This window comes from Drosophila melanogaster, chromosome X, assembly GCF_000001215.4.
Source record: "Drosophila melanogaster chromosome X".
In the NCBI taxonomy this organism is placed as follows: Eukaryota; Metazoa; Arthropoda; class Insecta; order Diptera; family Drosophilidae; genus Drosophila; species Drosophila melanogaster.
The window spans coordinates 457656-482774 of NC_004354.4; the positions used below are offsets into that span (position 1 = coordinate 457656).

Consider the following 25119-nt stretch of genomic DNA (forward strand, 5'->3'; position numbering starts at 1 on the left):
GATAAGATAGAAACAGCACCTAGCTCAAAAGAGAGGGGAGCAGTAGGGGAAGAGAGTAAGCGAGAAAGGAGATGAGAAAGGAAAAATGAGAAGCCAGGTGAGGGTGAGGATAATTTATTATTGCTCGGATACCCCCGAAAGCGCGCCAAAGGTCCCCGATACCCTAAAATCCAAAGACCATGCGTTTGGTCGAAGTGTCCCCGACACACAGAGAAAACTATACAACACGTACGCACTCTTCGACTGTTTAAAAATGGATTAATATAAGATGGTGTCCTTAGTTAATATAATAAATATATTACAAAAATATAAGTGTTTAAAAAATTTGAATAATGCTTGTAATATTAGATATCACTATAAAAGAAGAAAAGACGTGCCAATCCGGCTACAAAAAAAGATCCATTACAAGAACACGACGACGGAATGCGTATTTATTTCTTGCATGATTCACCACATTTATTTCAAGATGGTTTTTTTCTGTGTAGGATCTCAGGTAGAAGACACACAGACACTCACTCACATTTATGTAGAGCACAAGGCACGTGCGCGATCTGAAAACAATTTACCACTCCGATCAGCGTGAATTGTGAGTTTCACTTTAAAGTCGAATGCAGTTTTTAAATAGAAACTCGCTATTTCCCCATGTATTGTTTAAAAGAGGTATTAAAACAGCCCGCACCCGCTCATTTTTGCTGCAAGGACGGGACACAGTTTGCCGCTAAATAAATAGCAGAAATGATTCGGGAGTAACTCTTTTCCTTAATTTTTTGGCTAATTTTATTTAGTTTATAGTTAGAAAGAGTTACATATCTGTACACCGGTCACTTGTAACTCGTTCACGATCCGATGGGGGGAATATGTAATAATTAGAAGGCATCGTCACAAACATTTCCTTAAACAATGTCCCAAAAATGGTGTTCACCCGTAGAGCGAGTCCTTTTGTGTAGTTCTCGGCTGGGGTCCTTTCACTTTTCCCCCAGTGCTTGACTCCAAAGTTATTTCAAGGACTTCCACGGAAAGACTTCCGTTCCATCAAGTTTTCAACACTCATAACTCGAAAGACGAAATAATAATATGAAAAAACAAGAAGCGGTAAAACAATTTATGAACGAACAACTGTGCACAGATGCTAAATGATGAAGCATCCTAAAGGATCCACTTGAGTCAACGACGAGTACACACAGAATATGGGCCCAGGACATATTCACCCGGCGCCTTTCTCCGGTTACAAAATGGAAAAAGAAGAGGGAACTTAAATTTTGGAAAATCAAAGCGACTTGCATGCGTTGGCAGATTGATTTACGATTTTGGAGGGTCAAGCCAAATAGAACGACTTCAGGTTTCAGTAAATCATGGAGGATCCAGTATGTTTCCACGCTAGCGTCAATTCCGTTTACTCATCTGTTTCATTACCATTTGGCGTTTCTCTCGTCGAAAGATATTTTCCCATTGAAATCAATGCGTTTTTAAAATGCAAATAAACCAGAAACCAGAAACCATTCATAAATTGTATTTGCCTAGATTGGAACATTTCGATCCGCCAAAGATAACAGCCAAAAAAATATATAAAAAAAAGAGTGACAGGACTACAACGCAGGTTCTTAATTTTACGAACGTGGGAGTAAATTCGAAAAGGTATGCCGCGTCTTGGGGCAAAACTTTTTTGAAACCGTTTACATGTAATATTTTTGGAATCGCTACTTTTATGTATGGTTAATTTAATTATGAACTATTTTCTTGCAGTGCACGAAAGGCGTGGCTGGGGCAAGGAACAGTTCCTTGAGATGAGTGCTGCGATGCGTCGTCAAAGTGGGACGCAACCGAGTCAAATCCTCTAGGACAACAAAGGACGCCGAGCAGTACTTCCCAGTACTCAAATACTCCTCAGTACGCACAAGCGTTGACTCCTTTTTCTTTGAGAGCTCGTCTGCATAATGAGGAATGAGGACGTGGCATCCTGGATCAAAAACCGGTAGTCGGTCGTCGCAAGTTTCTTCTCCCCGCCGGTTATCCTGCGCTCAAGTCCTTTTCCTTGAACCTTTTAAGTGAACTCAAGTTTATAAATTGTGCAGCAAGTACAACACACACACATATGTATACTCCTCTATTTACTCAGGTTTGTTGGAAACTACCTGAGAGGAAGGATCAAAAAAGTTTATTGTAGCACTCGAAAACTTGTTTGCACAGATAGACCTAAGCTCCAAAAAAAAGAATAGATTATAGAAATAAAGCACTGGTAAAATTATTTTCCCACCGGACTAATTGCCAGAAATTTTTTGCCAGACGTAGAAAAAACAAGAATGTAGAGAAGGATGGGTGATTTCTCACCCCTTAAAGGATTTAAATTGGCTCTCTGGCATCTTGTCAATTTCCAACATAAATTGTAGCCCTGTGAATTACCTAAGACATTACTTTCGCAGTATATACTTGCTGTTTATTAGCTTAACAATAGGAAAATGTTTTTGCCAATGCAAGTCCTGGTAAATATATGTATATATTATCCAGTACGAGTTTTTGAAAAGTTAACAATAGGTGATCCCGAGACATTTTTCGAATGAAGTAGAAACCAGTCCTTGGTTTTAGCTATAAGCTAAAAATAAAGATTCGATGCATTTCTGCGTTTTACATGACGAATATTGGAGGTCTAAGGTGATCTATTAGGATATTTTGCAAATTCCTAGGTGGTAGGGCATTCCTTGAAAACCAGGGCTGAAAAAGCTCCCCAGGGAATATACTTTTTATTATATGCATACGTATATGGTTATTATAATGTCCATATATTAATAGGGGCGGTATATAAGCATAATGTGTTTGCTGCCGATAAATAATGAGAGAGAGCGTGGCGAAATCCACCCTTGAACCAGGTGGACTTTTTGGCTCGAGTTGATCAGATGTTAGTTTTCCCAAAAGCCGTACTGTATATAATATATATATATGATAAAGGTGTATGTGTGAGCGATCGAGAAGGGACACCCAGTCTAGGGGATGAAAAGTCAGGCCCTTTACATAAGGGATACGCAGGACCTCAAATGCCTTCTGTTTTGTATGTGTGTGCTCTGTGTTGTGTATGTCAGTCAACGAAGTCACTTCCGTTGGGTTTGCGTTTTAGTTTGAGTTCGGAGTTTAGGGGCACGCGACACAGAGCGCCAGCAGCTGTCCTGATGCAAGGACACGGAAACCATATTACATCAGTCACCAGTTAACATTCACTCAAGAAGGACTAACTTGCTAAAAGTACACCCGCAATCGCCACCAGTTTTTCTCCCGCCCTCAAAAAGCCACGAATCAAAAAACTTAATTATGGCCGCCTTAAGCTTCAGCCCATCACCTCCTCCAAAAGAAAACCCCAAGGAAAACCCCAATCCAGGAATAAAAACCACGTTGAAACCTTTTGGAAAGATTACCGTTCACAATGTTTTAAGTGAGAGTGGCGCCAACGCCTTGCAACAGCATATAGCCAATCAGAACACCATTATTCGAAAGATCCGGGACTTTGGCATGCTGGGCGCTGTTCAAAGTGCCGCAGCCAGCACAACTAACACCACACCCATATCCAGTCAACGGAAGAGGCCCCTGGGAGAATCCCAAAAGCAGAACCGGCACAACCAGCAGAATCAACAGCTTAGTAAAACATCAGTGCCTGCTAAAAAATGCAAGACCAACAAGAAGTTGGCGGTTGAAAGGCCCCCAAAAGCAGGAACTATAAGCCACCCTCATAAAAGCCAAAGCGATCAGAGTTTTGGGACTCCTGGAAGAAAGGGTTTGCCTTTGCCACAAGCCGTTGCCCGTAGAAACGCTAGGGAAAGAAATCGCGTGAAGCAGGTTAACAATGGATTTGCTTTACTCCGGGAGAAGATCCCAGAAGAAGTATCTGAGGCTTTTGAGGCCCAGGGGGCGGGTAGAGGAGCAAGCAAGAAGCTATCCAAAGTGGAGACCCTCCGCATGGCCGTAGAGTACATAAGAAGTTTGGAAAAACTGCTGGGATTTGATTTTCCACCTCTCAACAGTCAGGGGAATAGTTCTGGTTCCGGCGATGATAGCTTTATGTTTATTAAGGACGAATTCGATTGTCTGGATGAACATTTCGACGACTCGCTGAGCAACTACGAAATGGATGAGCAACAGACTGTCCAACAAACTTTATCCGAGGATATGCTAAACCCTCCGCAAGCCAGTGATCTCCTGCCTAGTTTGACTACATTAAATGGGTTGCAATACATCAGAATACCAGGAACCAACACCTACCAACTGCTGACGACTGACTTATTGGGCGATTTGAGTCACGAGCAAAAACTTGAAGAAACAGCTGCTTCGGGCCAGTTATCGCGATCGCCCGTGCCACAAAAGGTGGTAAGAAGTCCCTGCTCTTCTCCAGTTTCACCTGTCGCCTCGACTGAATTGCTGTTACAGACACAGACGTGTGCCACACCGCTGCAACAGCAAGTAATCAAACAGGAATACGTCAGTACCAACATTAGCAGCAGCAGCAACGCACAGACTTCCCCGCAGCAGCAGCAGCAAGTTCAGAACCTGGGATCGTCGCCTATTTTACCCGCGTTCTACGACCAGGAGCCCGTGAGCTTCTACGACAACGTAGTCCTTCCCGGATTCAAGAAGGAATTCAGCGATATTTTGCAGCAAGATCAGCCCAACAATACAACCGCTGGCTGCCTTTCGGACGAGAGCATGATCGATGCCATTGACTGGTGGGAGGCACATGCACCTAAATCTAATGGTGCATGCACCAATCTGTCCGTTTAGCCGAATTTTTTCACATCACGCATCTCGGAAAAGCCGATTGCATTTTTTGGCATACTTTTTAAATGATTTTAAATCCTCACAGCATAAGTCTGTGGCAGGCCATTCTATCTAAAGTTTTTTTTAATCAAGCCATGACTGAGTCATTGTGTAAATATCAATTTAAGCCGAGAAAGGAGGATAACTTCGGCCAGCCGAAGCTTATATACCTTTGCTGTTAAAACCATGTATTTAATATGAAAGTTCGCACAATTTCGATGAAGTTTATCACAAATTTACGATTTCATCAAGATTTGTATATTCTCCAAATTCTATAAAATATATGTACATTTTTGATTCTTGCTATGGTACTTGTACGTATGATATTGTTGATCGATCCTGCCCGAGTCACCTTTTATATCACCAGACATGCCGATCATGAATATTTATTGATGTGGGGTCGGAAATGCCTCACTGCTACCTTCAGACATATTATAATATCCTCTGAAAGAGTGTGACAAAATGAATGTATGAACACTACATATTTAAAGTCATCTAGTGATATAAACCAAATGGAAATAACCTTGTAAGACCCAACCACAAAATAGTTATCCTGATAAACGGCTTAATGTTGAGCCGGACTAACAGAGTGTCTAGTATATAACAAAAATTAATGTATTTGTGTAACCATATTTTTTTTTTATAGATTTAATTGTAGGAACGTTAAAATGACAAGCAGATAATATATGCTTTTGAATAAATGCAAATAAATATGAACATTTCCAAAAACTTAATTTGTTTCTTGTGGTTTTATTTCTCAACGAAAATTAGGTATATTAAATGACAATTTATAATTTGTACCACATTTTAGAAAAAAAGGTGTTTTATATTTTAGAGAGTGTCTTATGGCACAGTATATCTCCGGTGCTTTATTGACTCGATATTCAAAATGGGGTTCCTTCTGTGACAGAATGACAGAATTCGGATTTTTTTCTAGCGGTTCTTTTTTAAACATGTGCCTTGATTCATAATGACACAAGTAATTAAAAACGCACCAAAATAAATATTAGGGAAATTGAGAGAAAGCGGTTTTAGGGTGAACTATTATTTAGGACCTAACCGGCAACCGCAAATCAAACGAATTGCTTTTAAAAATAGAGTCTAGTCTGTCTGTCCTCATAGAAGTCAAGAAGTGAAAAGCCAAAACAGCTTGAAATTCCAATAGCGGCTACAAACTTGAAGTTGTTTTAAAACCTTGTCATGCTCACCACACAGACCCTCATTAACATTTGGAAAATATTTTCAATGATATTTAAGGGAATGGTAATATATTTTTTTATACAAAGTTGCCAAGCCTTCACGCACGTCTTTTATTTTGCACGATATTTACTCACCCTCACTTTTACTTGGCGCTATACTCTCCTGCCAATTGTGCTCAGGACTTCATTGTCCTGTGCTTACGTGTTCTCATGTCTCTCTACCCGTCCCTTTTTTTGGGACATCTGCCCAAATAAAACAAAACGGAAGAAAAACCAAAAAAAAAAAAAAATAAGAAAGGGCCGGTCCAATGGATATGGATGATGCAAAACTACATAAGACAGGCATACTGTAAGGAAAATCAATTGAAATCGTTTTCCATTAAGAATAGATGGCCTGTGCCAAATGATATTCGCATCTGCAGGATCCGAAAACCAAAGAAATCTAAGTAGTACACTGAGGAAACAACACGATCTATTTTGAGGTCGAAATTACAAGGCGAGGCATTTTTTCCTCCATTACTATTTTTTTTTTTTCGCTGTGTATATGTATGTGTTGGCGCGCTCCTGAGCGCCTGAGATCGCCTGCAACCCCCTTTTTCAACAGTTTTCAGTTTTTCCATCCAGGTGCAAAGGTGTTTTCCTATCATTCTTTTTTTGGTCGTGTGGTGGGTGCGCCGTTCACCGTTAGCAGTGAAAATTGTTCACGCACCGTTATAATTATTAAATATTGGTAATGCGACACGCCCCTCAACCGTACACCTCCGAGTTTGGGTCGAATTTCGCATTTTTACTGTTTGAACTGGGAAATCATTGCCGTTATGTGCGTCTTTTTGTTGTTTGTGTTTTTGGTGAATGTTAAAGGCTTAGCACCGATAAGGAATATGAGCCCTATCGTATCCTTCGATCGGCAGATTTGCTTTCGTAGCTCTGGGTGCTGCAGTCGCTTTAAGTTGTGCCCCCATTATGCCATTTAGACCACGCCTCTATGAATGCATTATTACTGAATGCCGTCTGTTTTTAAGTTCACTTTAGCGTGTGCGCATGCTCTTGCCGCTGACTTGATTGGATTCACCCCTACTTCTCTGATCCACTGACTATCCAATTTCTGGGCACATTGCACTGCAGTTATCCCGGGAACCAGATGCTGCCTTTGACCCGCCGAATCCGAGTTGGCTCGATGGATCTCGTAATTGAGATAGGTGACACGAAAAAAAAAATAATTTCTTCGAATTTTAAATCTTTAATAATTTTTGGAAAACCATGTCATCTAGCAATCATTACCTTCGCTTATTGTATATTCAAAGAAAACGGTAATGGTTTTGAGGTCTGATCCGCTGATCCCCAGTAACCAGTTGGCAAGGTTATATTTTCATTCAAGGATTTCATCCTTCCGTTTCATTCAGCATTGGACCAAAGAGAGACTTCTCTGGCAAATAGTATTCGTAATACTGTGTCTTCCGAAACTAACTGCCGGTCAAGCCGAGCTACTTAGACTTAAGCAGATACTTATACTCGACGGCTTTCAGTTTTTCTAAGTCCTTAAGTGGACGTACTTCAACCCACAATGAAGCACTTAAGTGTGCGCTCCGCGCTCAAAAACCCTAAGCGGGTCAAGAAACCAAGTCAAAAAAATAACTCTGGACAACCGTTAAAACCCAAAGCGGGTTAACACTTTCTAGTACCTCCTGCGGTTCGCCTAAGCCCTCTCCCATAATTTTCCCTACTTTCTACTTCAACCATTGATGATCTGCGAATTGCTAAACAGATCTGAGCCAATTCCATTCCATTTTATTTCCACATCTATACACATATTTCGAAATTTTTAACCACCATCAATTTTCGTTAATTGAGCCCCAAGCAAGATGCTTAAGGATAACACATGTGACTTTCGTCGTCCAGTTTTAGAAGCAATAAGCGAGACTGCTCCCTAGGTCTGGTTGCACATGTTTTCCAGGACATATTTCTAATGTCACTGAATCCACGTCGGCCTCATACCCTGTCGTCCTAGGACTATATTCCCATGTTTTGACTTACGCACCCAGGGTGGCCACTGGGATTATTCTAAGTATGAAGTACAGTATCGGCATTGAGTCACCAGGCTCAATTGTATGACAGACACAATTTTTACTCCCGCTCACTCCAGGGAGCGGTATTTTGTCAGTTTTGCATTGATTGAGATGTCCTGGTATGCAGCTCCTCGTTTAATAGTTCTTTGTTTGGCCTTACCTTCTCTTGACTATAAATGAAGTTGTGTTGGGGAAGCAATACAAGGCCACACATTCCATCCCAAACATATCCCTTTAGAAAATGGCTTTCAGTACTCAACTTCGTTTGATTGCAATGACCACCCATTACGGAATTTCTAAAGAGACTATAAAAAATCATTTTTACCGTTTTTTAAACTATCAACGAGAAATGCCAAGGAATGGCAAGGCAAAATCAAACTGTGTCAGTCTCAAATGGTAAAATATCAAAACTTTAGGTACACGTGCGAGTTTAAAACCGGCGGTCATCAAAGTATATCCTGGAGTGTCACGCATGAAGGACATAGACCACAATCTGATATCCAGTTAGCGTGTTTGAGGAATTCCGCCATAAAAAATAGAACGAATGTGCACAAACTTCCGGATGCCCAAAGACATTGGATTGGGTTGCAGATCCGCAGGTAGTGCCGCTATTTGCCTAGCGCAAAAAGGACAATGACCAAACAGAATTTTGGTTTTCGGGACCTGCTTCATGCCCCTTTTTATGTCTGCCGAAGATGCTAAAGAAGGGTTCATAATTCAAATGCAGCAAGGCAGGAAATACGGAAGAAACCGAAAGGATTTCCGTTTCGGCTCGTTACGTTTTGTAAATTGATATTCGGCAATCGATTGCCTAAAAAAGGGAAAGCCGGCTTCTAACGGCGGAATTCAGCTAATCACAAGAAGAGAAGGCTAACGAATTTCCGATACACCTCCTTTTCATTGACCGCGAAACCCGCGATAAACTGCTACCGATTCCGACACAATAGCATTCGCATTTGTCAGCATCGCAATCTGCATCCGATTAATCGCATTACAAATCGCCCATCGAATGAGGTGTCGACTTAAGATCAGTATAATGCTAACAAATATGAACAGGTACCCAAAATGCGAGCGAAATAAAGTAAAACAGAAAATACCTTGCCAAGGACAGCGGCCTGAATCAATATTATGACATTGCCAGCAGTTTGCAAACCGTCGATTGCCTCGCATTAGCGCATTAACTTGTTGATTGGAAAACCGCAGAATCATAAGCCAAGTCGACTTGTTCACTTGGTTTGTCTATCTGCATTCAAATTTCTTATAGTTTGGCATGTTAGCCAAGTTCGTAGAAACTACGACCGCCCAGAAGGAGAACATTACAAGATGTGCAATTACAATTGTTTTGCAGCTCTATCGGCTACGTGCCTCGCATACGTGTATTTTTCATATTTTTTGGGTTTCGTTTAAACCATTTGACTTAATAAATACTAGAATAAAGAAAAAAAATCACACTACATGGCTACGAAAAAAAAGTATAGATAGTGGTAAAAGTAGGAGTACTAAAAAGGTGAAGAGCACAAACAGTTGCGTTGAATAGTTGGTTAAAAGGATATATAGTATATACGTATACATTATATAGGGGCACCACTCGCTAAAGACCAACAAACAAAAAGGTATTAATCAAATATAAAAGTAACGAGTTAAAAAACGAAAGAAAAATTAATTGACTCTCTGGCTGGCTTGTGCGTTGGGTTCTTATTCGGTGTTTTAGATTTATAAGTTCGTCATCAAGTTTTCGGTTTGGGATATTCATCGGTATTCATCATCTATATACAGGGCTGGATTCCGGTTTCGGGTTCGGGGTTGCGTGTGTGTAGTCGGGGTCCTAGATTTCTGGATTCTAGGCCACCGTGGCGTACTGACGCTTCTCCAACGAGACATTGAATCCATTCTCAAGCTTTAGGATGATGTCAGCCTGCAGCTTGAAATCTGCCTCCGTGTCGGTGGAGTGGACAATATAGTTCCTCACGATGGTGGATAGCAGGACCTTTAGCTTCAGCATGGCGTACTTGCGGCCCACACAGCTTCTGGGTCCAGCGCTAAAGGGAATGAAGGAGTAGTAATGCCTGTTGGCCATCCTCTCGGGTAGGAAGTTGTCCGGATCGAATTTGGTGGGATTGGGGTAGATGTCTGGACGTCTGTGCACGCAGTACTGCAGCACGATGACCGTAGTGCCCTTGGGAACCGTGTACGGACCACTGGCCAACTTCAGGTCGTAGTCCAGACGCCTGGCGATAAGTGGTACTGGTGGGTACAACCTCAAAGTCTCTAAAATTACGCGCTCCAAATATTTCATCTCCATGGTATCGGCAAAGGTGCAATCCCTCAGCATATTATCCCCGAAGATGGCCTTCTGTTCGGCGAAGACTTTAGCCTGGATGTCCTTGTGGATTCCCATCATGCAGAGGGCGAAACTAGATCCCGCCGAGGTGGTATCGTGGCCCTCAAACATAATTGTATTCACCTCATCCATGATGTCCTTCTCGTTCCACTCGATATCGGGGTTCTTAGCCATTTCCACCATGGCATCTAGAAGAGCCAATCGCCTCTTGGCGCCCACATCATTTTCATCGATATCATCCAGATCATCGCGAAGACCCTCCTTCTTGGAAGCGGGAGTGCTGGCAACAGGTGTAGAAATCTCCTCAACAATCGCACGTGACTCCTCTTGGAAGTTCTCCTTACGATCCTTGACCACCTTGCTGGTCATACCCAAGATGATGTTCATCATGCGATCGCCCTTCTCGCGAAGCTTAGTAAACTTGTAGATGGAATCCAGGCGGTACAGTAATTTAACCTGCCTCTTATGTATGATATCACACATGTCGACGACGGCTTGGGCGTATTCGAAACTCTTGTTACCCTCCGGAAGCTTCTTCACACCCATGGCGGTAGACAACAGGATGTCAACCGTGGTCTGCGACATATAGTCATGAACATCAAAGGATTTGCCCGCTTCTAAGCCCATCCTGGCAACTACCGCCTTTGAGTGATCCACAAATGTAGGCACGAAGCTCTTCAAGATGCTCTGGTGGAAGGTGGGGGCAATCATCTTACGATGATGACGCCAATGATGTCCATTGCTGATCAGTAGACCATCACCGAACCAGGGCTTGAAGTAGCGATACTCCTCCGCCTTGGTCAAGTGCTGGTGCCCACTCAGGATCAACTCGATGTCACTGGGATTGGTTAGAAACACCAACAGGACGTTGCCCAACCAGGCCTTCATGGTTTCTCCGTACTTGTTGAGGTAACCCAAGCCAACGGCCAGGATCTCGGCATTGCTCAAGCCGGCGGCCACATGAGCCTGTCCCAAAATAGGCAACTCCGGTGGGGATGGTATATTGGCAACCATGCGGTATTCCCGGCTATTCCTGCGCCAATACTCGTACAATGCCATGGCCACCAGGGTGCCCACTAAGGTGGTTAACATAGGACTGAATCCCAGGACCGTCGTCGACGAACTGGACGCCGCTTGTTGCAGCGTCTCCTGAACTACTTCCACTGCCATGGTTGCTGTTGCTTCTTTGCTCCTGATCCCTGGTCCTCTGGTGCAAATCCTTTTTGTCTTCTGAAGATGGCACTGTTGCTATATCAGCCGCCAGTGCTCAACTGTGAATCGCCATTGACCACATGCAACATTTTATATGGTTCCAAGAGTTCTGGGGCCACTGGTTGAAGTCAAGCATATGCCACTTTGATTTCCAGTCCCACTAATTAGCAAAGCAAATCAAAGTCACGTACTCGCTTGCGGTGATACCTTTGGAACCAATGCCTGCACTGCGTCATTGTAGATCCGTATAAGCAGACATGACTGCATTTCGAAGTCCGTGGTTGTCTTTGATTTTACGTTTGGTATAGTATATTAATTAAAATCCTTTCGTGGTTCCATTTTAAAAACATAAACATTGAATCCTAGTATTAGGAAACATTATTTGCACTAAATAATAAAACATTTATAACACTATTTGAGTTCCTCCATTGGACGTCAGTTCGTTTAAACACCTCAACAGCGTAAAATTCTTTTAACGAACTTTTTAGTTCCGTAGTTCTAAAAATAGCTATTTTTTGCGAAATTTGCGACACATTTGAATGAAAAGTGAATGTGTCTACTGTCTCTTTCACCAACCCTACTTCTTGCGGATGTACGTTTGATGCCAGGATCTAGAATATGCAAACCAGCCATTGGCTGTTCGGCTACCTGTATTTTACGGCATTTACCTGCTGGTGAGCGGAAGTGGGTGATTCTTGCCTCGCTTCCTGACATTTTAATGATATTCCTTTGTTTTGCTTTCGCTTTTTATTAAATTTGGTTTCGGCGCTTTTGTCCTCGACACCTGAGCAAAAGTATGCAAAAGGAAATATCGAGTGAGTAAACAAGAGAGTATGTAAGCCACAGACAAAGAAAAGGAAGCTGTCTCTTTTGTGGACCTCGTCCGCAACATCCTCCAGCTCCTCCATCGTTATCCGATTGTTTTTATAAGTGATTCTTATTACCATTTATTTTTATGGCATTTTGATTATTTGAGCGCGTGCGCAAGGCATAGTAATTAAACATATAACATTTAACGTTATACTCATAGGTCTATGTTTATAGGAAATCCTATTAGTAATAGTTTGCAATGATTAAGGTTATGGATGTTGAAATGATAAGCAATTTATTGAAAATAAGTTGCCTATAGCTTACCTGAGATTCTAATTTATTTATAAATTGCCTCTGTTGCTTGATTTAATACAATGAAATAACACGACCGCTATTTACATATGTACATATGTATGTACATCACATGTAAAAGTAACCGTAAGCTACACCGAACATTTGCGTCAGATATTTAACAGCATTTATTGAAACCACAGTTACAAAAACTGTAAGCGACACCGAAAACACACTACGAAAACCTCTAACAATGGTTTTTAACTAATTTCGCCGTTTTATCACTAATCGTAGTCCAACCGAATGTAGGCCTCCAATATCAAACTGCACTCACCAAATTGACCGGAATAACTGAAATCACAGAGTGTAGTCAAAATAAAGTTACATTTCAGGCAACTTTAGAACAAAGTAACGGGATTAAAAGCTCGAACAGTCGATAGTTGATGTAGTGGAAAAGGAAAGGGAACAAAAGAGAGATGAAAGATAACTGTTTCATAATTCGATCTCTTTTATATACATACATGTCTACCTATGTATGCATAGTATGAAAAGAGAGCAAAATTTGCATTTGCTCCTATAAAGCCACGTGCCACCCATCGTTTTATAACTGATTATACTAACTAGACTTTAATAAATGTCATGCTAATCAAATACATATCTAATTGCGAACAACTGGCGAATAAAATGGTAAAAATAGTTTTATTGGACTTTTGATTGCAGGACTTAAGCAATTATACATACATACATACATTCATACATAGTTCAAATCATTACAACGGACTTTAAACGCCTTGAATTTACTTTTGGTTGGTGGTGGTGTTAGGTTTTCCCGAAATAAATTACATACATAATTTCGTACCTGGGTTTTTCGGCCCTTCCAGCTATTTTCTTACTTGATACTTTATACTTGCTTACAACGTAACTGATTTACATGTTGAGATATGCTAATTAATTTATGGATATAAATGTATATGCTACTAAGATATATGTAGGTATGTATATGTAGTATGACTTTTATCGAGTTGCGGTGACAGCACAGAAAGCAGAGTAATCGTATATTCGTTACGTGGTAGACATAAAACTAAAGATAATAATGCACTTAAATCTATGTACGAAGCTTGTTTTAAGTTAACATTTAATGTCTTTTTCAATCGGGACGAATGCTGAGCTTTCTAAACAGAAATACAACATCGCACAAGGAAGAACCAAACGCAATCTGGTGGGATGGTGTTAGAACATAGGGCTTTGGGGACACGGCCCACAAGACAAAGGACCTGAAGTAGATGACAGACAGTATCGGGAAATATGGCATGCAAAATGCGACAGCATATTACATTTAAAAGTTACAAAAATAAAACAATATAGTACTTTATATACATGCAAGAACCTAATCGTATGCGGCCGTGGTTTACGGAACAAGGATGGGGAGCTGTTAAAGTCCCGCGCTTGAGGGAAGGAAGGCCTACGCCGTCTCATTGAGGTGCACGCAGTGGGCGTCCTGCATGAGCTGCGTGAGTTTCTGCGTAAACGTTGGAATGTCCTGAACAATAAAAGGTAGTACCTATTAAACGCAAAGTCAGTCATGGAAGAGTCACCACCACTTGCAATTTTGTGTTTATATTGATTGAAACAATTGAAACAAGTCGACATGGACAGTAAGATTGTAACAGAATGCTTAAATCATAAATGGAAGACAGTTTCTTTTTTTGCCTTGCAAGTGGTGTCGATCCCTTTATATTCAGTATTTGACTCACATTTGTCTGGCAGATCTCCTCCAGCGACGTCTGAGCCACTGGCAAAGAGGCGTGAACGAAGCTCTCGAGCAACTGGCGTCGGTCCACCTGGCCCATAGCATACAACGCCTGGGCAATCATGTCGAAGTGGAGGGAGCCCTCTCCACTCAACAGCAGATTGAGCAAGGCCCGCTGAAATGAAGCCAGCAGTTGCTCCTTGAACAAGGCGCGTTGGTACAACCGACTCCTCTCATTCACATTTTGCATTGAGAAGAGAACGCTGCGCACATTGCTCGGATCAGTCCCACTGACCAGCATCTGGCCATACGCATTCAGGATGGCCATGAAGTGTGCTGGATGCAGGTTGTCGCTGCAGTTGAAGTTGCCGGAGCCACCACCGCTGTGACCATTGGAGAGCTGATTTTTGTAGAAGAACTGCCACTTGCAGGTGAGGACACTAAAATGGAGAAAGGGCGTTAATTCATGACGACACAAGACACAAGTACAATTTATTTTAATTTATGCAGCATCACGCACCTATCAAACAAAGCGTACAACAGGCTAGTGATCTCGCTGTTATCGGTTGCCGCATTTTGCTGCTGCAACAAGGGCAGAATCTGCTGAGTGCTAAAATCTAAAATGGAGGGAAGCAGCCCCAAGGAGGCGCTCCCTGGCTGCTCCACGATCAACTTGAACATCTGCAGTATTTTTTCCATCACAGCCAGTCGGCTCAGAGTCAGTTGCTCCCTGGAGACAGAAAGAGATGGCATCATTAGTAAGCACTCACACTGTAAAGAAAGAGATGGGAGACCCACCTACTGCTGACACTTATGAACAAGGTGATCATTTCCTTAATGAACTGGGCCCCCAAATGGGTGGGCAATGTTCGGAGCATGCTCAGGCTAAACTCGGCCACCGTGATGGCCATGGCGATGCTGCTTTGCCCAAAGTTGTTAAAAATCATTAGGGCCTTTGTTAAAATAGGCTGGAAAACAAAAAACGTTAATAGATTAGGATAGGATGTTTAAATTTACTTAAAAAAATAAGGCACCTTGAAAGTGCTTGCCAGCATATCCTTGGCATTGCCTCCAGTAGCTTTAAAATACTCAATGAGAGCAGTGAAAGTACCCAGCAAACTGAGCGTGGTGGCCGCCACCTTGCTCTCGTTGGCCTGGCCTAAGTCCAGATCCAGAAAGTTCTGTGCCAGCCCCTGGACATATTCACGCAGCATCCAGAGACGCCTCGGATACTCCTGCTGCTGCTCCGGAACGCTTTTCCACGGCAGCACCATGTAGCTGACCAGACTGATGTGTACATTGATGCACACCTGACGCGGCAATTGGGCGCCCAAGCGAGAGCCTGCCTGCAGCAGGCTTTGGATTTGTGGTATATCCAGCAGGCACTTGGGCCGTATCACAGTCGATATGAAAAGCAGCAGCTCGCTTGCCGCCTGCTGCACAATGGGGGAGGCAGCCGTTAAGGATCCATTGCATGCGAAAATGCTGCCCAGGATAGCAAACAGGCGGTGCAGCAGTTCCTCGCCGCTCATGGCTTTCGTTAGCGGAAAGATGCTCCTCATGGCCAGTAGAACTTGAGCGTATCTGAAGGATCAAGAAAGCATAGTATCACATACATCATGCAAAGGGATGCCCCACTTACAGGTTGTCCAAATCAGTCTGGAAAGTAGCTTTGTCCATTTCGCTGCCGCCGCTATACAAACGATTGCTTGCGAGGAGCTGTAGAGTCTGCAGCAAACTGTCGGACAGCATCTGCAGCTGGCACTCCATCTCATCAGCAACCCCGGGTGCTGCTGTTGATGAGTCCATCAATGGGGCCAAACGCACGACCGCCTGGCAGACGGTGGCAAAGTCGCGCAAAATCTCGCCCACATTGGCGCCCTTCAGTTTACGTGCCGCTTCGTAGCTTCGAGCGCTTCCGTGGTCCAATGCGTGCTCCAAGGACAGTAAATACATCTGTGGCCGTGACCAGTGGTTATAGACCTGTGCGAAAACGATGTGTGCACCTCTGGTGTTGGCCAGTAGGGCCAGGGACTCGAAGCATTGGTCTAGAAACTGCTGCCACTCAGTGGCGGAGGTCTGAAATTGGATGAATGTCTAGATAAAATGAAGATCGTTCTAATGCAAGGTCTATTTCTTGGTTTTTGAAATTTGTCACCTAAAAACACTTTAAATCAGAGCTACTTACATCGTCCTCCATGAGCTCGTTGTCCAGCACTTCTAGCTCGGGTTTGTTGGCCTCAAACTGAGTGCGCCTCATAATCTCATCTACTAGCTGGGTAAGCACATTGTTATAACGCGTGATTTTGGCGGGGTGCTGGGCAATGCCTTTGATGATGGGTGTCCAGATCTCAAGCTTTTCGGTGAAGTCCAAGGCGCCGTGTACTGTTTGGGGAATACAAAATTAATAACTTTTGTTATATATCTTTGTCAACGACATTTCGAAATCTCGATCACGAGATGCACATAACCCATTTAATATTGCGAGTGTTTTATGACTACACAGCAAAAAGATCATCTCAAAATAAAAAATAAGTTAGCATCTCAAAAGGCAATATTTTTATCACGCGACTCACATTCAGTGGTGCAGCTGTATAGCAGATTGAGAAAGGTCTCCAGCAGGTCTGGCTCCTGCATCAGCTTGGCGGCATACTTGGTGGTGTAGAGGCGCAGCAGCTCCCGAAACTTGTCGCTGTACATCTCGCTCTGCCGCCGATTGTTATTGTGCTGCTCCAGGAGGCTGGTAACGCCGCCCATCAAGGGTCCTGGGAAGGGCAGTGGCTTCTGGAGGTAGAGGAGCTCATTCAACACAGAGAGAGCCGCCAAGGAGATGGGCTCATGGGCTGGTCGCCACTGGGAAAGGTCAAGTATGCTCATAAGGAAGTACTCCGAGATCAGTTCAGTGCGTATCCAGGAGACCAAGTGCTGCACACATCCTAGCAGGTCCAAAATTGAGGAACTGCGGAGTATATAGAGAGATGTTATAACAAAATGTTGTAATGAACATATGCTCTTTTGAATGTTATGATGACCCACCTTAATTGATTGTCATTTGGCAGCGCTGAGGTTAGACTAAAGTCCATGAGGGTGTTTGGTATGGTTGTTTGGATGTCTTTGCCATTGATGTGGCATACAGCGATTAGCAGATACTTGGTTACCAGGTCCAGAACATCGGGTACACACATGGAGATGCTACAGAAACACACGGCAAAAGGGAGCACAAAATGGGTTAGGAACAGTGCTGTGGCAACTGACCAGTAATTATAGTGCTTTCTCTCAACAAAGCAATATAATATGATAACTGGGTTAACGGTTCAATTAGTTGAGTTTTAAGAGGTCAGCTGACTTTAGTTGTTATGCCATATACATACTCAATCTCAATATAACACTTATTAATAAACCAAAAACAAGAACGGACTGACAAGGTCTGGGATTGTGTTATTCTATGTTGTGCGACGCAATCGTGTATTTAAACAAATAACACCAAAGTTAATAATAAAAATACGCTATGCTCGAAAACATCGACCATCTGATACGCCGTACTCAGTTAAAAATCCAAGTAGTCTTAAACAGACATTAAAAGTATGGGACTACAAAACCTTTTTTAAAAAACATACGATTTTAGCCTCTTCGCTCTATTTACCCACCAGGAGTAGAAGTACTGCTTCCATTCGGTGGTCAGGTCGCCCCTGTTGCTTACCACCTCCTCGGAGGTGATCTTAAGCAGGTTGATGCCAAGTTGAAACCGTGTTTTTGTCAGTTCCATGCAGTGTTGCATGTAATTGGGGTCCTGTTCAGGGAACTCCCTCTTTCCGAGTAGGGCTATCAACTGGGCCAGTGTGTCCCTGTGCCGTTTGGCCACATTTGGAGTGGCTACCAGTTGGGCATACGAGTTCCAAAGGGTCTCCCGCAGCAAAGTCTTGTCCGTGGACGTCAACTGTGTCCATCTCCGCGTGATTGTGTGCTCCAAGGTTGAGGTGCTGAAGAACCAGAGGAACTGATTCTCCGTGGTGTCGGAAGAGGTGGCCACACGGAGGCAAAGTTGCCACGCCTCTGGCTGGGACTTGAAGGCCAAGAGGTTTGTCTCGATCTCTCGTTTCCGGGCATTGGAGGTGCTGGGCTGATAAAACTCCTGCAGCAGTCCCTCCACCGTCGTCAAAGATGCGGCGTGCTGCACAGACAGTGGGTGGGTGGAAACCAATTCCCGGTTAGGTGGAATCACTCTGAATCACTGGCAAAATAGTGCGTTTGGCCCGGAGCCCCCCGCCTCACCATTTTCCGTGTCCTTTACGATCCTTCCGAGTATCTGTGATCTGGATGTTACGGTCACTGTGAGCTCCGCTTGCTCGCGGTTCTAATTCCGATCGCATCAGCAGTCGGCGTCCATTAATTGCATGGTTTTCTTTGTGTCTTTACACAAAAGGTGGCCAAAATCTACTCCGGGAAAGTGAACAAATTCCGCACGGCTGGCAACCCTGGCCGATAGTCAATAAATATCGATAGTTGTTGGTTATGGGTATTTTGAAATAAAAAAATTCTACCTTTCTTATTTTAATTACCTAAAACAAAATTTTTTTTAAATAAAATTGGCTATATAAATGTTTCAGCTAAAACTACGAGCGAGCAGACAAGCATCCAATTCAAATCCATAGTTATACAAATATATATATATATATATATATATATATATTATACAAATGTAATAAATTTTATATTTTCAGTCATTTTAATCTGATAAATTAAAAATGCTGGACTATTCCAAACAGCTCATAACCAGAAACATTTTGAATTTTCCGCCTAACCGCAAATTCGATCGATAGACGATAAAAAAATTGATCGCAGTCGGCGCTTTTGTATGTATTTTTTAATATGGTAGCACTATTCTAATAAGGCAATATTGTTAGCAAAACGGGACACTGATTAACTGTTAGCCTGCAAGTTAGGAAACCTGAAAGTAAAGGATTTTCAATTGATATTTCAAGACGTTCCTATCCGATCTGCCCAACAATCTGCCAGTATCTCATCATGGAAAACCAGGTCCGTAAAAAGGCGGCAAAACGATCGCGATCAGCGGATGGCGACGCCAACAACAATCTCACGCAGCGGAAGGTATTTGTGAACCAGAAAATGTGCGACTCCCGTGATCCTCGGAAGATGAAGGAGGTCCATGGTATGTAAATTGCCTTATTCGCACCAACTTATCTTGTTTCGATCCTGTAATGGAGGGGTGGGAGATTGGAGAGATAGCGCCGCTCAGAGCGCAGTTATCCCGGACTTGTTGCTCACTTCAGTTTGAACAGTTAGACGCGAGAACAAAAAATTGAGCAAAGCAGCGACCTCTAATTTACGATGAATTTACGCATAAATTTTTTTTTTTAATTTTTTTCTTGCTGTTCTTTTGCACGTCCCATCGAAGCTGAGTGTCTAACCCTCCTTTAAGTGTCTAACTCAACTGGAACTCTCCGATTTTCTATTTCTTTCGCAGAGAAGACAATCAAAATGCTTTTCGATGGCGCAGCCGGCAATAGGCAGGGTCAGGGCCAGAATGCCCTGAAGCCATTGGTACAAGGCCAGGAGGAGCCCGCCCTATGCGAGCAGTACTATCTGCTTGGCGATGGTTCCATCGTTCTGCGCAACCTTCGCACCGACTTGTCCAATCCGCGCCTGGAGAGAGTGAAATCGCGCTGCTGCCAGCGCCAAACGCTCATCCACGACATATGCGTCAACTGCGTGATGGATCTCTGCGAGGAGTGTGGCTACTCCTGCGGCGAGTGCTCCAGGTTCATTTGCCGCAGCTGCGTGACTTTATTGTGAGTTAAGTCCTTAAAAGAAGCATCCCCCTTGGGAACACCTTTTATTTGAAAATCAATCGACCATCATCTTATTTCCAGTGGTAATCGAGTTGAAGAAGAGAAGGATCCCCTGTGCGAGCACTGCCAGATGTTCTTCAGCTAAGGCTTTACACAATCCAGCACTTATAAAGTCGCGGTGCTTGTTAAATTTTAAGTTCTGAAGCAGTACAAATTTGGGACGACACAATGTCAAATGTATTACCAACCAGCTCCGTTTCACTTATGTCCTGTAACTGCTTTCTTTCCGGCCGATAGCCTGGATGAGATCCTGGCACAGGAGACTGGGCTGGGCTGCTCGGTCTGACATCAGGTTACTGTGTTCTTTTAACAGCACAATCAGGTTGTCTGTGAGTGCATTATACAGATCCACAAATAGCTGCCAACTGCCGCCGTGGCTGATCAAGTACTTGATGTCTACATCCAACATGCTGCCAAGAAGGCAATCCAGGGACTCTCCTGTGAGAGGGACCGTACGATTCCCGGCCAGATTGCGCTGGGCCTCTAGGAGTCATAGGGCATGACCAGAATATGCCAAGTCTTTGGGTTCCGGTTGAAATGGTCATTAAGGATCTAAAGAGAACATTATTAACTAGGGAAGGAGAATAAGGTACTGGGGAAGACTCACCGCTCCCTTCACGCTGCTCAACGAGCATTTGGCAAAGAGCCAAAAGAGTTAGCACATTCTGGAGCGCCGTGTGCTGCGTTTGCGACGCAGGGCGTGCCATTTGCTCCTCTTGTGAGGAAAGACGGCGCAGGAGCAGTAGGAAATCCTCGTTAGTCTTAAAGACAATGATCAGATATGTCGGAAGCATTCATCTATCCCTAGTTCGTCTAGGCATGGAGTTTTTAAGGTCAGATGCAGCCCCACAAAAGGACGAACAGTTTGCGAATTGTACTCTTCTTACAGCTTTTCAGGCCCCTGAGAGCGTCGAATCTTAGTCCGATCCTTATTATCCTTGCGAAATTCAACGCGCCAAGCATTCGAATAGAAGCTTGGTGCTGGACCGCAGGGCATCCTGGAGTAGCTCAGAGCTGAGACCATGGGCAGACAATCTTGAACAGAAATGGCCGACCCCCGCAGACCACGAAAGATGAAGAGGGTCCTTGGTATGGAAAGCATTGTCCCACTTGCACCAACTCACCTACTCTCCTTCCTGTAATGGAGCGGGTGGGAGATCGGAGAGACAGCGCCGCTCAGAGTGCAGTTATGTCGGGCTTGTTGTTGCTCAATGCAAAGATGAGTTCAGTTTAAACCGTTAAACACGAGAACAAAAAATGGAGCAAAGCAGCGACCACAAATTTACGAGGATAACCCCACGAAGAGATTGGCAATAAACTGCTACAGTGTTCAGAAATTCGCAATTGCAAGTAAGAATCGATTGGAAACTAATCGATTTTGTGATTTACTGATTTTGGCATTTTGAATAGGGTCAAGTCAGCTTGTTTCCCGCGATCGGTCTCACTATTTTACTGTCATTGCAATTTGGAAATTTTAAGGGTTCTGATTGCACTTCTCGCTGACCTCAAACAAATCAAGTAAATATTCTTTTTTTTTTGCTGTTATATGTCACGTTCCATCGAAGCTGATGGAAGAGCGGCGTCCTTGAGGTGTCTAACCCTGAACTGGAAATCTCCGTTTTGCTATTTATTTTGCAGAGAAGACAATCAAAATGCTTTTCGATGGCGCAACCGGCAATGGGCACGGTCAGGGCCAGAATACCCTGAATCCATTGGGGCCAGGCCAGGAGGAGCCCGCCCTATGCGAGCAGTACTATCTGCTGGGCGATGGTTCCATCATTCTGCGCAACCATTCCATCGACTTGTCGAATCCGCCCCTGAAATCGCGCTGCTGCCAGCTCCCAACACTCATCCACGACATATGCGTCAACTGCGTGATGGATCTCTGCGAGGAGTGTGGCTACTCCTGCGGCGAGTGCGCCAAGTTTATTTGCCGCAACTGCGTGACTTTATTGTGAGTTAAGTCCCAGAAGGAAGAAGCATCCCCCTAGGGAAACCCGTTAGTTTAAAAATCAATCGACCATCATCTTATTTCCAGTGGTAATCGAATTGAAGAAGAGGAGGCTCCGCTGTGCGAGCACTGCCAGATGTTCCTCAGCTAGGGCATCAAACAATCAAGCAAATGTCAAATGTATTACGTTTTAAAGAATATAGAGCTATATAGTATTTAACATTAAGCAAAAATCTTTGATCTATTCTTTGGAATGCTAGAAAACTTAAATCATGACCTTGAGTTGGCCAATGGCGTTTCCTTAACGTAAAACACACCTTTTCGAACAGCGTCGTGGGCCTTTCGGTTGCTACCATTTGGCGAATGGTGAAGATAAGCAGGAAGGGTGCGACTTTTCACGGCCAGTGCCTGCGTGGCGCGCACTGTGGCCATTACAGTGGCCAGTTTCAGACCCAAGTCCGCCAAACCATCCACCTCCGTTTCACTTATGTCCTGTGTCAGCTTTCTTTCCGCGCGATAGCTAATGATGGCCTGGATTAGATCCTGCCACAGGACACTGAGCTAGGCTGATCGGGGTGACATCAGGTTACTGTGTTGTGCTGTTACAATCAGGTTGTCTGTGCTGCCAACTGCCGCCGTGGCTGATCAAGTGCTTGATGTCTACATCCAACATGCTGCCAAAAAGGCAATCCAGGGACTCTCCTGTGAGAGGGACCGTACGATTCCCAGCCAGATTGCGCTGGGCCTCTAGGAGTCATAGGGCATGACCAGAATATGCCAAGTCTTTGGGTTCCGGTTGAAATGGTCATTAAGCATCTAAAGAGAACATTATGGAACGAGAATAAGGTACTGGGGAAGACTCACCGCTCCCTTCACGCTGCTCAACGAGCATTTGGCAAAGAGAGCCAAAAGGGTTAGCACATTTTGGAGCGCCATGTGCTGCGTTTGCGACGCAGGGCGTGCCACTTACTCCACTTGTGAGGAGAGACGGCGCAGGAGCAGTAGGAAATCCTCGTTAGTCTTATAGCCAAGGATCAGCTTAATGGCCGGCTCCAGACAATCCAGTGCTGAACTGGCAAATGTGTCGCCCACCTCAATGTCTGTATTCAATTGCCTCCAATAGCTGCTTAGCACGAACTCTATCTCATCCGGATCCAAATGCAAACGTTGACGATGGGTGAGCGCCACATTCAGCAAGCGTGTCGCATTAGCATCGCGATAGTTCAACTAAAAATATAGCAACATTGTTGTTTGGTTTGTTCAATACTTATAAACACGAAAAGCACCCACCGAGTGACAAGAGGACGAACAGTTTTCGAATTGTTCTCTTCTAACAGCTTTTCAGGCTCCTGAGAGCGGCGAACCATCTCTGCCAGCTGCTTGATCACAGAACCTACAAACTCTGCATCCCAGTAGTCTTGGCTCTTAGTCCGATCCTTGTTATCCTTGCGAAGTTCAACGCACTCCTGATAGCATCTGATCAGGCTGCCATAGCATTCGAATAGAAGCTTGTTGCTGGACCGCAGGGCATCCTGGAGCAGCTCAGAGCTGAGAACCATGGGCAGACAATCTTGAACAGAAATGGGCGACCCCCGCGGACCACGAAAGATGAAGAGGGTCCTTGGTATGTAAAGCATTGTCCCACTTGCACCAACTCACCTACTCCTACTTCCTGTAATGGAGCGGGTGGTAGATCGGAGAGGAAGCGCCGCTCAGAGTGCAGTTATGTCGGGCTTGTTGTTGCTCAATGCAAAGATGAGTTCAGTTTAAACCGTTAAACACGAGAACAAAAAATGGAGCAAAGCAGCGACCACAAATTTACGGGGATAACCCCACGAAGAGATTGGCAATAAACTGCTACAGTGTTCAGAAATTCGCAATTGCAAGTAAGAATCGATTGGCAAATTAATCGATTTTGTGATTTACTGATTTTGGCATTTTGAATGGGGTCAAGTCAGCTTGTTTCCCGCGATCGGTCTCACTATTTTACTGTCATTGCAATTTGGAAATTTTAAGGGTTCTGATTGCACTTCTCGCTGACCTCAAACAAATCAAGTAAATATTCTTTTTTTTTTGCTGTTATATGTCACGTTCCATCGAAGCTGATGGAAGAGCGGCGTCCTTGAGGTGTCTAACCCTGAACTGGAAATCTCCGTTTTGCTATTTATTTTGCAGAGAAGACAATCAAAATGCTTTTCGATGGCGAAACCGGCAATGGGCAAGGTCAGGGCCAGAATACCCTGAATCCATTGGGGCCAGGCCAGGAGGAGCCCGCCCTATGCGAGCAGTACTATCTGCTGGGCGATGGTTCCATCATTCTGCGCAACCATTCCATCGACTTGTCGAATCCGCCCCTGAAATCGCGCTGCTGCCAGCTCCCAACACTCATCCACGACATATGCGTCAACTGCGTGATGGATCTCTGCGAGGAGTGTGGCTACTCCTGCGGCGAGTGCGCCAAGTTTATTTGCCGCAACTGCGTGACTTTATTGTGAGTTAAGTCCCAGAAGGAAGAAGCATCCCCCTAGGGAAACCCGTTAGTTTAAAAATCAATCGACCATCATCTTATTTCCAGTGGTAATCGAATTGAAGAAGAGGAGGATCCGCTGTGCGAGCACTGCCAGATGTTCCTCAGCTAGGGCATCAAACAATCAAGCAAATGTCAAATGTATTACGTTTTAAAGAATATAGAGCTATATAGTATTTAACATTAGGCAAAAATCTTTGATCTATTCTTCGTTAGCGCTGTGCGAGTACTGCCAGATGTTCGGCTTCACACAAACAAGCACTCAGCAAGGTCACAGTGCTTGTTAAATTTTAAGTTCTGAAGCA

At 43.8% G+C, this 25119-nt stretch overlaps 7 protein-coding genes and 2 pseudogenes across 15 annotated transcripts in view; 4 read left to right on the forward strand and 5 right to left on the reverse strand.

Annotated features, from left to right (window-relative positions):
* Nucleotides 1-13071, reverse strand: part of CG32816 (uncharacterized protein) — a 154151-nt gene extending 141080 nt beyond the window's left edge. Inside the window, exon 1 of the mRNA NM_001144667.3 lies at nt 12750-13071. The gene's annotated coding sequence lies outside the window, so the exon portion shown is untranslated. The remainder of the gene's footprint in view (nt 1-12749) is intronic.
* ase (asense) lies at nt 3092-5521 on the forward strand. Its single transcript, NM_057346.5, has one exon. The coding sequence runs from the start codon at nt 3301-3303 to the stop codon at nt 4759-4761; it is 1461 nt and encodes a 486-aa protein (NP_476694.1). The 5' UTR covers nt 3092-3300; the 3' UTR covers nt 4762-5521.
* On the reverse strand, nt 9402-11680 carry Cyp4g1 (Cytochrome P450 4g1). The gene has a single exon (NM_080292.4). It carries the CDS (start codon nt 11571-11573, stop codon nt 9903-9905), a length of 1671 nt encoding a protein of 556 aa, NP_525031.1. The 5' UTR covers nt 11574-11680; the 3' UTR covers nt 9402-9902.
* A 292-nt stretch (nt 13072-13363) lies between the features above and the next one.
* ebo (ellipsoid body open) lies at nt 13364-18924 on the reverse strand. Of its 3 annotated transcripts, none has more exons than NM_080140.3 (11): nt 18739-18924; nt 18114-18637; nt 17503-17658; nt 17043-17425; nt 16655-16851; nt 16109-16545; nt 15501-16050; nt 15265-15434; nt 14987-15196; nt 14471-14906; nt 13364-14256 (listed from the first exon to the last, which is right to left on the reverse strand). In NM_080140.3, exons 1-11 carry the CDS (start codon nt 18739-18741, stop codon nt 14179-14181), a joined length of 3144 nt encoding a protein of 1047 aa, NP_524879.2. In that variant the 5' UTR covers nt 18742-18924; the 3' UTR covers nt 13364-14178. The 3 variants fall into 3 exon arrangements, with proteins under 3 accessions (NP_524879.2, NP_001284739.1, NP_001284738.1); NM_001297810.1 differs by having other exon boundaries at nt 13364-14277; NM_001297809.1 differs by having other exon boundaries at nt 16109-16563.
* Nucleotides 18925-19201: 277 nt separating this feature from the next.
* On the reverse strand, nt 19202-21654 carry CR18275 (annotated as a pseudogene).
* On the forward strand, nt 19329-20536 carry CG13373 (uncharacterized protein). Of its 2 annotated transcripts, NM_001103388.4 has the most exons (3): nt 19329-19636; nt 19952-20276; nt 20358-20536. In NM_001103388.4, exons 1-3 carry the CDS (start codon nt 19492-19494, stop codon nt 20419-20421), a joined length of 534 nt encoding a protein of 177 aa, NP_001096858.1. In that variant the 5' UTR covers nt 19329-19491; the 3' UTR covers nt 20422-20536. The 2 variants fall into 2 exon arrangements, with proteins under 2 accessions (NP_001096858.1, NP_569840.1); NM_130484.3 differs by lacking the exon at nt 19329-19636 and having other exon boundaries at nt 19713-20276.
* On the forward strand, nt 21411-22511 carry CG32817 (uncharacterized protein). 3 transcript variants are annotated; one of them, NM_001272166.1, is made up of 4 exons: nt 21411-21686; nt 21747-21854; nt 21975-22290; nt 22375-22511. In NM_001272166.1, exons 3-4 carry the CDS (start codon nt 21989-21991, stop codon nt 22436-22438), a joined length of 366 nt encoding a protein of 121 aa, NP_001259095.1. In that variant the 5' UTR covers nt 21411-21686; nt 21747-21854; nt 21975-21988; the 3' UTR covers nt 22439-22511. The 3 variants fall into 3 exon arrangements, with proteins under 3 accessions (NP_001259095.1, NP_001162629.1, NP_726668.1); NM_001169158.2 differs by lacking the exon at nt 21411-21686 and having other exon boundaries at nt 21776-21854; nt 21927-22290; NM_166842.3 differs by lacking the exon at nt 21411-21686 and having other exon boundaries at nt 21776-21854.
* CR18166 lies at nt 22209-24171 on the reverse strand (annotated as a pseudogene).
* A 35-nt stretch (nt 24172-24206) lies between these two features.
* Nucleotides 24207-25113, forward strand: CG3176 (uncharacterized protein). Of its 4 annotated transcripts, none has more exons than NM_001297811.1 (3): nt 24283-24342; nt 24463-24778; nt 24863-25113. In NM_001297811.1, the coding sequence occupies exons 2-3, from the start codon at nt 24477-24479 to the stop codon at nt 24924-24926; spliced, it is 366 nt and encodes a 121-aa protein (NP_001284740.1). In that variant the 5' UTR covers nt 24283-24342; nt 24463-24476; the 3' UTR covers nt 24927-25113. The 4 variants fall into 4 exon arrangements, with proteins under 4 accessions (NP_001259096.1, NP_001259097.1, NP_001284740.1 ...); NM_130486.4 differs by having other exon boundaries at nt 24863-25003; NM_001272167.1 differs by having other exon boundaries at nt 24207-24342; nt 24463-25113.
* The last annotated feature ends 6 nt before the right edge of the window (nt 25114-25119 follow it).

Excerpts from the sequence above, each read along its gene's own strand:
- ebo (NM_001297810.1), bottom strand. Across the intron at positions 17,659-18,113 it reads AAGCAGTACTTCTACTCCTG|CATCTCCATGTGTGTACCCG; the intron begins GTGGGTAAATAG and ends GTGTTTCTGTAG. Across the intron at positions 14,907-14,986 it reads TTGTACGCTTTGTTTGATAG|TGTCCTCACCTGCAAGTGGC; the intron begins GTGCGTGATGCT and ends TCTCCATTTTAG.
- CG13373 (NM_001103388.4), top strand. The coding sequence starts at position 19,492 with ATGGAAAACCAGGTCCGTAAAAAGGCGGCAAAACGATCGCGATCAGCG. Across the intron at positions 19,637-19,951 it reads GAAGATGAAGGAGGTCCATG|AGAAGACAATCAAAATGCTT; the intron begins GTATGTAAATTG and ends TTTCTTTCGCAG. Across the intron at positions 20,277-20,357 it reads CGCAGCTGCGTGACTTTATT|TGGTAATCGAGTTGAAGAAG; the intron begins GTGAGTTAAGTC and ends TCTTATTTCCAG.
- CG32817 (NM_001272166.1), top strand. The coding sequence starts at position 21,989 with ATGCTTTTCGATGGCGCAACCGGCAATGGGCACGGTCAGGGCCAGAAT. Across the intron at positions 22,291-22,374 it reads CGCAACTGCGTGACTTTATT|TGGTAATCGAATTGAAGAAG; the intron begins GTGAGTTAAGTC and ends TCTTATTTCCAG.
- CG3176 (NM_001297811.1), top strand. The coding sequence starts at position 24,477 with ATGCTTTTCGATGGCGAAACCGGCAATGGGCAAGGTCAGGGCCAGAAT. Across the intron at positions 24,779-24,862 it reads CGCAACTGCGTGACTTTATT|TGGTAATCGAATTGAAGAAG; the intron begins GTGAGTTAAGTC and ends TCTTATTTCCAG.
- ase (NM_057346.5), top strand. The coding sequence starts at position 3,301 with ATGGCCGCCTTAAGCTTCAGCCCATCACCTCCTCCAAAAGAAAACCCC.
- Cyp4g1 (NM_080292.4), bottom strand. The coding sequence starts at position 11,573 with ATGGCAGTGGAAGTAGTTCAGGAGACGCTGCAACAAGCGGCGTCCAGT.